At 36.7% G+C, this 13,081-nt stretch overlaps 1 protein-coding gene across 1 annotated transcript in view; it reads left to right on the forward strand.

The window, feature by feature from the left end:
* Positions 1–12,149, forward strand: part of PARVA (parvin alpha) — a 56,946-nt gene extending 44,797 nt beyond the window's left edge. Inside the window, exons 7-13 of the mRNA XM_065755369.1 lie at positions 1,644–1,702; positions 2,765–2,784; positions 4,124–4,185; positions 4,832–4,900; positions 6,528–6,629; positions 7,405–7,477; positions 11,275–12,149. Coding sequence (XP_065611441.1) covers positions 1,644–1,702; positions 2,765–2,784; positions 4,124–4,185; positions 4,832–4,900; positions 6,528–6,629; positions 7,405–7,477; positions 11,275–11,351 — 462 coding nt within the window. The 3' untranslated portion in view covers positions 11,352–12,149. The remainder of the gene's footprint in view (positions 1–1,643; positions 1,703–2,764; positions 2,785–4,123; positions 4,186–4,831; positions 4,901–6,527; positions 6,630–7,404; positions 7,478–11,274) is intronic.
* Positions 12,150–13,081: the final 932 nt, after the last annotated feature.

Consider the following 13,081-nt stretch of genomic DNA (forward strand, 5'->3'; position numbering starts at 1 on the left):
CATCAAAATCAGCATCAGGAAGAAATAAAAGATTTCTTTTCGCTCTGCAGTAAAGGGAAAAAAAAAAACCAAAAAACCCCACAAACCAGTGTAATTCTAATTTGAGCTAGATTGTAACTTCGAATTCAAACACTTATTGTCTGCACAACCTAGAGGTGAATGTAGCCCTAAATGATGCTGTTTTCCTTCAGACTTTCAAGATATGTGATGGAAGGGATCTCAGCAGCTGATCTGTGCCTCCTCTTTCAGTCTGTAATACACTGTAATACTTTTTATTTTATGTTTAAAGTTCCTCCTTAGAAGTGCTTTCTCCATATGAAGGAGATATAGCAACAGAGCTTTAAAAAATATGAAGGAAACCCCGTGAAACTATACCACCTATCTAGAAGGGCAATTGAGGTTATTCCAAGCACCAGTCTGAAGTGACTGAGAGGGTGCTGTGTGTGGCTTTCTTGCAAGCCTTGCCAAATCCTCGGCACATCATTCACCCAGGGCTGCCTCTGGTTGGGACATGTATTATCTTTTCCAAAGCAGGGAATAGCAGTAGCTTTTTTTTTTTTTTCCCTTCAGTGACATGAAGGATTTTTCCAAATTGTTTTTCTCCTTTTTTCCACGTAGAAGACAAGTCTGGGACCAGCATAAATTTATTTTTCTCATTTCCTTGTATGGCAAGGAGTGAAGAATCATGAATAATTGCCTAATGTCTAGACTTAACATGCAGTCGTCAGCAATTGCCTGGCTTTTCTTTCTGTATTGCAAAATTTTGCTAATTCCAGTGAATAGAATTAACAGAAAGAACACAAAGAGAGGCAAAACATATGTGTGGTATGTATGCCACTACCAGATGACTGTAGTCAGCATCCTGGAAACAGTGTCAAATTTTTTCAACTACTTCATTTTCCAACTGACTCAAATTGCTACCATTTGAGTTGGCTTCTGCCATTTTGCGCACAGCTTCTAGAGGCAGGGTTCTGAACACCACATATGAAAGGCTTCTTGCATCAGAAGAGTATTGGCGTTAAGTCATATACTAACATCATGGTGTTAATGGGTCTGGAGCATGCTGCAAATGGATTATCCTCCATTTTGGTTTTCCATCACAAGCGAATAGAGCCCTTTGTGTGCAGAGAAGTCAGGAAATGAAAACACAGAGCTGGAAAATAAAGGAAGTGCATGAGCAGGGCAGAAAGAGATGGTAGCTTAAGAGCAAGATTTTGCCAAAGTTGAAGCATGGGCGCCATGCTTGGCAAGATTTTGCCAAGGTATTCATTGAAATACAAGGTTTAATTCAACTCACTAAGATATACATCTACTAAAGTACTTACATATGCATTTCAGTGTTTCAAATATCTTGGTGAATTGGGACCTTCTAAAGAAAAGTGAGTTAAGAACAATGAAGAAAAGAAATACTTCCTTCTACAGGTGGAGTTCCAAGTTTCTTGTTACTGTACTAGAGGGTTTTCTGAAATACTTCCAAGGTGAAATAATATATTACTGGAAGTTTTGCTTAAAAATGAAAAATAAAAAAAATTAAAAAAAAACAGTTCTTATTTTGTTGATTTCTTACCTGATGATGCTTGTAGGTCACGAATACATTTTTACTGTATCCTAAGCATTATGGTGTCCTTCTTTATTTCTTCCAGAAACGAGAAGGAATCCTCCAGTCTCGACAAATCCAAGAGGAAATAACTGGTAACACTGAGTATGTCAACACCACTTTTGCCAGCAGTTCAGTAATTGAACACAGATGCATCTCAGAAATTCAAGCATTTGCTGATATTTAGATTTTGGTATTGGGGTCCAGGGAAGATGATGCATCAGTCAGTAGTTGTATTTTTTAGCCTTATCAAGAGCTGCAAACGTGCATCAGAAAAGATAAAAGGGTGTAGAAATACATAGCTGGGGAACTATAAACAGGAGACCAAGATAATAGAGATTACAGAGTGAATACATTAATAATCTCTGCATTTTCTATTTATTGTTATTTACTTCTATATTCATTGTATTTACTTGCTGTTGAATTCATAAGACCTTCAAACATACGAAAATATGTCTCATTCTTTGATGTTGGAGTTTATTTGGTGAAGGAAAACTAGATTCTTTGGAATGCAATATGACTTCTGTTTTTTGAGCCATTTGGACTTTGGGGATGTGAAAAATGATAGTGGTAGTCCCTCTATGTGTCACCTCACCAAGCAATTCATAGCAGAAAAGTTATTCCAAACCAACAGAAAGTAGTAGAAGAATATCCCAGTTCCTAATAGGGTGGAGAGAATTCAGACTAATGACTTCTTATTAAACTTTATAGATTTATTTATGTGCAATATTTACATGAGAGAGCAACTGGAGCAAAAAGCTGCAGTTACTAAGAATGTAGTCCAGGCATTTTTCTGGCTGGAATTGTATTGCAGCTGTTGTGATAAATGCATTTAAGGCAAAGAGGAAGTTTTTCACAAAATCAACATGAAAATATCATCTTTACTGAGGCAAGGTATGTTGGTTTGGTGGTTCAGCAGTAGGAAATCTGAGAACTGGCCTTCCTATGAGACTTTTGTGAATCCAGGAGATACTGTGCTGATTTACTCCGGACTAATCCAGAGTCTCAGCTGGAGTAACTTGATGAGGATTTTCTTAATCCCATGAATTTCCTCCAGTTTTCACCAAGCTAAAAATCTGACCACATATGCTGTTTTATTTTACGGCAGAGTCTGCAAGTGGATTACATATATAATTTTTTTGTTTGTTTTGTTTTATTTTCCCATAGGGCATTTTCAGGAAGACATGGTAAGTTCATTTGGTTATTATCTTTTTCTTGAGTCATCCAAAGAGTATATTAGTTCTGCAATGGGTGATCACTTTGATTAATCTGCAAGGAAGTAGAGAGTTTCTAATTGCCCTGGCAAATATGTGAATTTATCTGCCATAGACCATTCTAACAGTCAGCAGAGGGAGAAAAGCATTAAAATCAGTGTGACAGTCTTTAAAACGCATTTCATTACTTCTCAGCACACACTAGTTTGCAGGTGCTTTATGGTTTAGCTTCCAGAACATTACTGAAATCGTATTAATGATCATAAGCTCACAGCATAATATGAAATGATATCTTATGGAAACTCACTGGTGAATGTTGGCATTCTTGTTTGCGTTATGTACTTAACACTTTAATGGCTTGGGGTCATTCTTCTACACGTTTCTGTGAGCAGTAAGTCTGTGGTTAGTATTGATACTGGCCAAATGCCTGGCCAACACAACCATCTGAGGAGCTTAGATGGACACCCACCAAGAAATCAACATTTATTTGTTACATGTTTCAGTCACTGCCTTACTGCTGTGTAAGGGGGCTGACTGGGGGCATGATGTTTTCCCATGATATCTGAGAGCAGCCTTACTTCCTGTGAAGTCTGCCTTCTACAAATGCCTTTGCATGTACTCTTAGCATTTTTATTAATTGAGGAAGAGGAATGTAACTTTGTGTTGGGTCGTTCTCTATCACTGGTTGTCCAAATGGCAATTGCTCTTTTTTTCTTTTCTCTCCTTTGGAAGGTAACCACAGTACTGCTGTAGTCATTCTACTTCAGGTTGCCTGTCCTACTAAACATGTCGTAAATAGCGTATGAGAATGGTCCAAAAGCATCTGTACGAAAGATTTCTTTACAGCTGTGTTGTTGTAAGCTTGCCTGAGGTGGTTAATAACACAGTATAACAGTGAGCTGAGCAGCATATGCATATCGTGGCCCCTGGGGAAAATTTCCTCTGTAGTAACTCCAGATGTAAAGTCATATTCTTCTGAATGAAATAAGCTGGTTACTCTAGCTCCCTGCATCTGACTGTTTGAAGTTAAATGCATAAATATTCTACTCTTTGCTCATTTTTGAGAAACAGGGTTATTAAATAGTTCCAAATTGTACTTGAAAATAGTGCTTTCTCTAAATAATAAAGATTAAGTGTACAAGCAGCCTGAAGCAAGAGAGAAATATGCAAAATATATAGTACTTGGAAGAAAAAAAGACTATATTGAAGGATTTTATTGATTCTGTTGTCTTAAGTGTGTGCTTAGTTAAGCATTTGTCCTGTATTTGGACAAGTGCTTTTAAGTATATTAACATCTCTGAATGTTTTCCAGAAAGAGATGCATTTGACACGCTATTTGACCACGCTCCAGACAAGCTCAATGTAGTAAAGAAGGTTGGAAGGATTCTATTTTAATAAGTGCAACGTGTGTCTACCTGCTTGTGTGTGTTCATGTAGTATGTGTGTACATATATAGTATAAAATAGACATAATTTGCATACATTAAATACAATTAAACTTTATGCTGAAAACAAAAATAGGAATTCATGATTATAATGTTTCTTTTTGATAGTATTTAGCAACATTAACTTTGAAATACAAAAAAGGATTGTTATCAAAGTTTCCATCAAAAAGAAGTGCAAAGTGTATATTGATTAAAACCTAGCTGGGCTGATCGAGTTTTCTGATGCCAAAGGGTTATGCAGTTTCCAACTGCCAGTAGCCTGACTTGGAGGATTTGGGCTCCTGTCACATTTGAGTGAAGTCCAATTACCCACTTCTTTACAATCTGCCACAAGATTTTTTATTATTTTTTTAAGCTGTTGTATTGTAATGATTTTTTATCTATATATGTTGTGTTCATTTTATGTCATTTTATTGTTCTTAAAAAAAAAATCCATAATTCAGTTTTAAACTTAAAAAAAAATTGTGTTACAGTCTCCTTGCTCTTGCAAGTTCTCTTCTGAGTGGAGTACATACTCTATGTCTGGAACAGGTGCCCTATTGAATAGACCTTCACTAAACTGTTTTCATGTTTCAGACTCTCATCACATTTGTGAACAAGCATCTTAACAAATTGAATTTGGAGGTCACTGAACTGGAGACCCAGGTAGGATTTTACAGCTTTTGTTGAAGGGGGGGGAGGTCACTTGTGCTGTGTAATGCACTGTGCCCCCAGCTTTATACAGAAATGTAACTGAATTGTTATTGATCAGGCTCTGAGATGTTATTTCACTGGGAAACACTTCAGTTTTAAGTATGTTTGTATGAGGAAAACCCTCACCAATTAAGCAGAGAAATCATAAGGGCAGCAACTGTTTTGTACTTTAATTAGCATAAAAATTAGTTAGCAGATGCTACCTCTTGGGTGCTGCCTAAAGTGCTGTAAGAAGAACCTGTGCCTGTTTTGATCAGGACGGGCTCTGTCTGCTTGGTTTGATACAGTTTCAAGATGAACAGTTGTTTCCTGCCTACCTTTACACTAGCAAGTAATCTCATGGGATTACAATGACTCTATTCAGTGAGATACATTCTTGAGACAGAAGCTGCTCAAGTGTACAGGCAGCTGTACAGTTGAGCTGCAGGCTCGATTGCGCCACAGAAATAACAGGGTGCATGGTCTTGTTGTTCTCAGATGCTAAATTGGCTAGGAAGAAGCTAAAAGCTTTATTCTGTAGTATTAATAAATCCCTATATGAACAATTACAGCAGGAGGCCAGACCCACACTAGAAGAAAAAAAACTAGTGTCTTCATGACAGGCTTTATTTATTGTCTTGATGTGTGCTATTAAGAATCTGGTTTATTTGAATACCTTTCACACTCGTAAAGGTTTCTGAAAGGTAAAATTGAGTTTTAGATGGAAAGGATGTGTAATGGCTTTCAGAAAAGTTTACTCTGAGTGCATATTGCATTGTTTAGCTTCAGGAAAAAATGTGTTATTCAAATGTGACTGGAAACACCTTAAGCATATATCCAAGACAGTACTCCCTAAGGTGAGAGATTGTATTTGTCAGTTGAAACAAGATAAGCTACCTCAGGAAGATAGTATGATAGAATCAATTACATTGGGAAAGACCCCACCACAAACCCTTAAGATCAAAAAATGCCACCACTAAACCATGTCCCTTAGCACTACATCCTCTTAAGTACCTCCAGGGATGCTGACTGCACCACTTCTCTGAGCAGCCTGTTTCGATGTGTGACCATCTTTTTCGTGTAAAAGTTCTTCCCTTTATCCAATCAAAATCTCCCCAGCACAACTTGGCGGTATTTCTTTGTGTCTCATCCCTTGTCACCTGAGGAAAGAGACTGATACCCACCTTTCTTGTAATCTTTCGGGTAGAAGTTTACTTCAGGTATCTCAGAGTTTGATTATGGTAGACTTAATGCTGCAGGGTTACGAGTGAGATGCCTTTAACAAAGTCTCACAAATTCAACTATTTTTTAAGATAGATAGAACTATTTAAATTGTAATTCTTAAGTTTATCTATTTATATTATCTATTCTTCAACATACTGAATTTCGGTACACTCATGGGATTGCACCTTTGTTCTGCTTTAGCCTGCTTGGAGAGTGTGTGCTATTTGATAGCTTGAAAGGTGGTTGTTCTGATTTCCAGCAACTAGAGAACAGAAAACAAAGATGTAGATCTAAGTCACTGACCATTGCTTTCTACAGAAACTTAATTGTGTGTGTGTGTATTCAGAAAACATACTGAGAAATGTCTTCTTTACAGTTTGCAGATGGTGTGTACTTAGTCCTGCTAATGGGTCTCCTAGAAGGCTATTTTGTTCCTCTCCACAGCTTTTTCTTGACTCCTGATAGCTTTGAACAAAAGGTAATGAGATATCGTTTTTCTCTTAAACACAAAACAACAACAACAAATCCCAAGCAAAGATACCTACTGTTATAAGGATGATACTGACTTTTCTGTATGGTTTCATTGTTGATAGCTGAAAACCAAAGAGAACAGGGCTGCACTAGTAATCGTTTCCAAGCATTTTCTAAATTTCAGTGTTAATCCTTATTCAGAAGGAAAGGAAAAAATATATTCATGATAGGGTATATAGCAAATATTAACTGATCGTGGCAACCATTGTGTGATGCTGTCATTAAGCCAGCCTTACTGTTCATAAAGTGTATAAAAATTATACACAATTTGATGATGGGACTGATTTTTTTTGAGCCCAAGATCAGAGTTCGACATTTCAGAGGTTTCATCTATTTTGAAAGCATGAGGATATATATGTACAATGTATTATTTCAAGACTGAACCATTACCCTTGTGTCTGTTGCTGTCTAAGCAATTCAGCTATCTAAGATGTGCACAATATGAGCCATTGTGTTCTGATTTATAAATGTGAGGGACTGTTTCTTCTACTAGTAATGTCAGTTCACATGTTATTTTTCCATTACTTCTGTATTTCTGAAACACCGTCACCACCCAGGAAAAGAAAAAAAAAAGCAAGACAGTGGATTGTCTGGATTGATATATTGGGGCATAAATTTTTCATTCCCAGCATATAGATCTGCAGCTTTAAATACATCTTGTTTTTGATCTTTTTTAGTATACAGTGTATAGATGATAATAACTACCTATGTCATATTACTAGGTCCTCAATGTATCCTTCGCATTTGAGCTAATGCAAGATGGTGGACTGGAAAAACCAAAGCCAAGACCAGAAGGTATCTATTTTACTTCTTTTGCACCTCTTTAAAAAAAATTGTGTTAGATCCAGATTGTATATGTTTTTTTTACAACTAAGTAAAGATTAAAATGTTAATGTAGTAGAGAAAAAGTTGAGGCACATTTTGAAGGTGAAGGTTTTGTTGCTGACCTTAGCAAGACCAGGACTCCATTCCTCTTCACCCATATAAATACAAGATTTAAATCCAGCTTTTCAGAATGTATATAAGACCCTTGATTCCCTGTGGTATGAGTCACTCATACAGTTTCTCTTGGTCTTGCCATGGAGGAGCTGGATGTGCAGCTCTTCCCAATGGTGGTAGCTGGGTGCTACGGATTACCTACCACAACAGCTAATGTATGTGTTTTCAAGACACAGTCTTTTCCTAGCATAGTATTGGATCATTATTTCCTCAGGCGTGATAGAAACTGATGCTTAGACTTCTAATATTAAGGTCCCTGGAGATTCTGGCACAGTCAATCAATTTCTGCTATATTCTGCTCTTTTTCCATTCCACCTGACCTCCAGATTTTGACAACAGCAGGCATGTGAACCGAATTGTGTCTCAGGACTAAACCTGTGCTGTCTGTGCATTTAATCTGCATCTACCCAGCCTACTTTTTCACTTCTTTTGATTGCTTCACAATCGTGGTGACTGCGTCACAAACTTCTATGTTTGGAATAGTCAAAGAGCTGAGAGGGAAATAGTGAAATATAGAGATCCAAGTAAAACAGAGAATATCTGTGTTCCTTTGTTCCCTATGGAGGTTTAAAATTCTTATGGCATTTAATTTTTGGGGTATTTATTGCTCCAGGGGACAGCTAATTTTTCCAGTATAAATCAAGCCATAAGGATATTTCAGCATATATAAGACATTTCTTGTGCAATTATTGAAATGCTTAATATGAAACTTCCTGCCCAGTGTGAATGGAAAAACTTCTGTTTTATGTGTTGTTACATTGGGCACAATGCCCAATTTCCAGCAAGCAAAAGAGCATTGAAAAGAATTTTACCCCAAATGCGTATACTAAATACTCTTTAAATTCCTGTGCTGTTTCTTTGAGGTTCCTGAGGAAAAAAACACTGAAAAGTGCTTCAGAATATGAAAAACATATTTAGTGGAAAAAAGAAGGTGGCTAAATAAATGAGTATAAAAACCACTGATTTTTATGGGGTCAACAGTTTATTTGGCTTATTTGCAATATAATTGAAAGAGTATTAAAAGGCTTTCCATGACCTTTTACTTCAAAAATGACCAGAACATTGATCTACTGAGTCTATAACAAATTCATTTGCAGTTTGAGCTTTTCAGATTACTTCTTGAAACACGTAAATCAAAGCCAAACTGAGTTCCACTTTTTGAAAATTGTAACCAGTAAAATGTTACACACATCAGTCAAACACAATTAGCAATGGAAATAACTCTTCTTTCTCTGGGAGCATTTTGCTTATTACTGTGGGCCTATCTCTGGAATTCTGTTCTGGTGATGGAATCATCTGGTAATTTTGCAAAGACTTGTAAATGTATCTCTTCATTCGTTTGAAGTTCTATGTTAGGAAATGGAAGTGTTATGCAGCTTGCTTCTGGCATGAAAGAATAAACTTTCTAAACTATATACAAACAGTATCAGAAAGTCAGAAAGTATATCATGATGCTGTGGGACAAGATGCCTTTCCTGTAGCTCTCGGCATTTTTTCTTCATTTTGTAGCAAGCATTTTTTTTTTTATCTGATTAACTATGAGTCACAAAGCTTTTTGGCCATGATTTCATGGCCGTGCATAATCTCACCAAGAAATGTAGGTTTGTCTGTTTTCAACTTTTATCTTTGGATGTCATTTTGCCTCATTTTGCCATGTGGCTAATGCATTGGCTGCTCTAAAAGTAATGCCTCCTATTTATTTCCATGGAAACTACAACAGTTACAAAAAGCACAATAACGACTTGACAGAGAAAATTCTCAGCTGCAGTACACTGTTTTTCAACATTGTCACCACCATTAGCTGTGTATTTTTACCAGCAATAAGCAAAAGCCTGTGCGCTGCACTTGTAAAGGTCTGCACCAGTGGAGGTTGACCTTGTGTCACTGCTGCTGAAATGTGCTCACTTCCACTCTTTACTCTCCATACACATTCAGCAAGTGTTGTTGAATGTCAGTAGGTGAAGTTTTTTCCACTTCACTGTCAGGCAGCATTTTGTCATAGTGCCCCTCTGCAGCTATCTGTCACACAGTGTGGGGTAAATAACTCCCAAGGATGGTACTTCACAAAGAAATAGTATAGGTGATGGTATATTTTGAGTAGGTCTATACAGACAGTATACAAATAATACAGAAGAGAGGATGGCTCACCTTCAGGATGACAAGGCTCACAGGGACTCCACATGGGAGGGATCTCTGAGAAGAGATCCTTCCCTGGTGGTGGTCAGCCCTTAAATGGGGTTTGGGAGAGGTGGAGCCAGGCTCCACCCCTTCCAATCACACAGGTATATCACCTTCACCTGTGCCCCCATGGCTGACTTGGTGCTCACCTCAGGTGACCAATCAGTGGTTCAGGCCGTGATTCAGCAGTTCCCATACACACAGCAACAACATGTAAGAGAATATTGGCAGAAAGGTTCAGCCTATACTGCCATCCCATCAACATGTGCCTCAGACATTGTGGGTTGATGTAATAAAATAGGATGCATTACTTTCAGAGCAGCCCTGGTATCTTTAGCCCTTCACAGTACGGTTTGGAACAACATACATAGCTTTGATTGATTCATTCTTCTAAGTATAACCCCTCCACCATCTGTGAGAAATGTCAGCGAAGATGAATATAATGTCAAAACTGGTAAAGTCGTCTGGTGATTACATACGCAGTTTAATGGGTTTCCCCGGAAGCTTTGTAAGTAGGGACAGTACACACACCATCAGCTTTACACCTTCACGGCTAGTTCCAAGGACCAAAGTTGGGAGACTGAGTTCCTGTACAGTCAGCAGAAAGAAAGGAGCTTTCTGGTGGGCAATTCCTAAGCCCCTATTTGAGATTAAATATCCCTTGAAGCGCTGATGTAGCCTGCTGCAGTGGTACATGTCAGTTTGTTTTATAGATTTCTTGTGAAATAATATTGACTTTCTCAACAACTTCCCTTGGAAACAGCAGGTATTCATTAGTTTTTTGTTCCTCATGAATCTTTTACTTCAGATGTTGAGTGTCTGAGGGCTGATTCAGCCATGTACATCAGCTTACCTTGAGCATTTTCTGAAATGTCTTCAAGGGGTGCTTATACACCTAGTTTCTTCAGATCCTTTAGAAGTTTTAGCCTTGCCTCTAATTTATTAGAAGAAATTAGGCCTGGTAATGGAAATTGCAGCCCAGTGTCCTGTAATCCTTATGTAAGAGAAAAATTGTATTTGTTACTGCTTGGTAATTTTTTCAAGATTGACATATTTTGGCCACAGCTAACAGAAGCTTTAGTCCTGTCAGCGTCTGTGAAACTGGGTACAATTTTTGTCTTGTGAGTCTTTAAAATTTGGTTGCATTTCTACATCAGCAACTTTAGATATTTATAACCCTAACTAAAAGTGGTTGAAGAAATGATCTTTGAGTCAATAGTTTAAAACCTGCTTTATTTGTATTTCTAGTCTTATTTTTTTAACCTTCTTTGTGTTTCTAATATTTACAAATAGGGATCTAAGCAAAAAAAAAAAAAAAAAGAAAGAAAAGGAAATAAAAGAATGAGCACTTTTTTTCTGAAAATGTTTTGGACTTACCAAGTTGCTAATAAATTTTTCCTTGTCTTTTTTTCTAGATATTGTAAATTGTGACTTGAAGTCTACACTGAGAGTACTGTATAACTTGTTTACCAAATACAGGAATGTGGAGTGAAGAACTCACTGGAAACATAAGGGAGTGTTAACAGAGAAAACATCATAACTATTTTTCACCAGTATTCCTCTGCATTGTTATCCTAGAAGGAACTAAAATTAAACTCTTGCACAACTTTTTCCATAGTGGGTTTAATGCTAAGACTACGTAAAACTAATACAAATTATGAAAAAAGTTGGGAGGAAGGTATTTGGACATCTTCTGGGAGAGTCCATGTCTCAGTAAGAACTTCATTTCTACAGATTTGTAGTAGGTGGGGCAGCAATTAAAAATAAGATTCGTTATCCTTAATTCAAATCAGATGTTGAAGCCAAACATATGAAGTTTCTATGCTAAGCATCTACTTCAGTGTTTATTAAATATATCCTTTCTAATCTGGAGAGAGGAATAATACTTTTCTGACCATGATAAGATGATTGCATTCAAATTCTAAGAAATGTGCATATGAAGAAACAGTAAATTACTCTTCTTCACATCAGAGCTGAAAAGAACAGACTTTCTCAACTACTTAACCTAATTAATTTGTATTTTCAGTGCAGTTAGGCTTGAATTTTATGGGTGCAAACTAAAGTAGCTACCTTTTCCTTCTGTCTTATTATAATGTGATACTCTTCTATAAATGTGTAGTACTGAGCATTCCATCTAACTACACTTTGCAGCTTTTTCACTTAGTTTTGTTCATGAATGAGATCTTTTTTTGTTGTGTTTTTTCCCCAAGTACATTTTCAGGAAAGCACACCTGTACAATATTTTCCCTGTAGCATTTGTATTATTAGCATAGTATTAGAATGTTGTCTTATTTTTATAGTTGGAACATAGAATTGCCAGGTTATAAGTTTAGATTCATTATTAAATAGAATGTAGAATCTATCCCTTTGATTGATTTTTATGGTGAATGGATTTTGACCAACATAAAAAATAATCAAAAATAATCAAAAATGGTCAGTTGTGACCAACGGTAAGCTATCTGTTTGATTTCAGTTTTATCAAAAACAGAGAAATGAGATTGATTCTTTCCTTAGACTGCTATCAAGCATCAGTTATGTTTCCATGAAGAAGCTCTAGAGGCTGCCTGACACAAGTATAAATCATCAAAACTACAGTGGCATAAGCTGAGAAGTAAACTAATCATATATTAGACATCTTCACATCAGTTTTAGATAGCTTCTTAAGAAAAGTGTTCCAATGCACCACATGGGATATTGGCTTACACAATGAGGAAAAAAAAGTCCTGAGGCAAAAAGTATTGGAAATTTGTTTAGTGTAGAAAGGAGACTTTTGAAAGTCATTTAGTTATGGCAGAACTGCTGTAGGGTGAAAGGGCAGGCAATCTGTCAGCTCTTGAGGCTGTTCACCTGAAGAAATGCAGTACTAGCAACTGCAGTTAGTAACAGCTGTATGTTAATTACTGTATAAAGCATAACTTCTTTTTTTTTTTTCATTTTTCAGGGCCTTTTTTTAATTAATGCTTTCCAGTGCAACATTAGCTTGAAGGGAATACAACAGTTACATTCTGCCTTTGGTGAAGTAATGCTAAATAACAAGATTATATTGTCTTTTGCTGAAGGGCCGCAGAAATTATTCTGTACATAAATAAATCTCAATAAGTAAGTATCAGCTTTTACAAAAGAAAGTCAGTATTTGGTTCAAAGGATGGTACCTGGATATTCTTTGGACTCAGAAACTGTGTTCTAAATGTACTCATCAACATATTTGATTACCTCTTTGTT

Source organism: Cyrtonyx montezumae, unplaced genomic scaffold (genome assembly GCF_038088225.1).
Source record: "Cyrtonyx montezumae isolate F1298 unplaced genomic scaffold, pur_monq_1.0 scaffold_10, whole genome shotgun sequence".
Classification (NCBI taxonomy): Eukaryota; Metazoa; Chordata; class Aves; order Galliformes; family Odontophoridae; genus Cyrtonyx; species Cyrtonyx montezumae.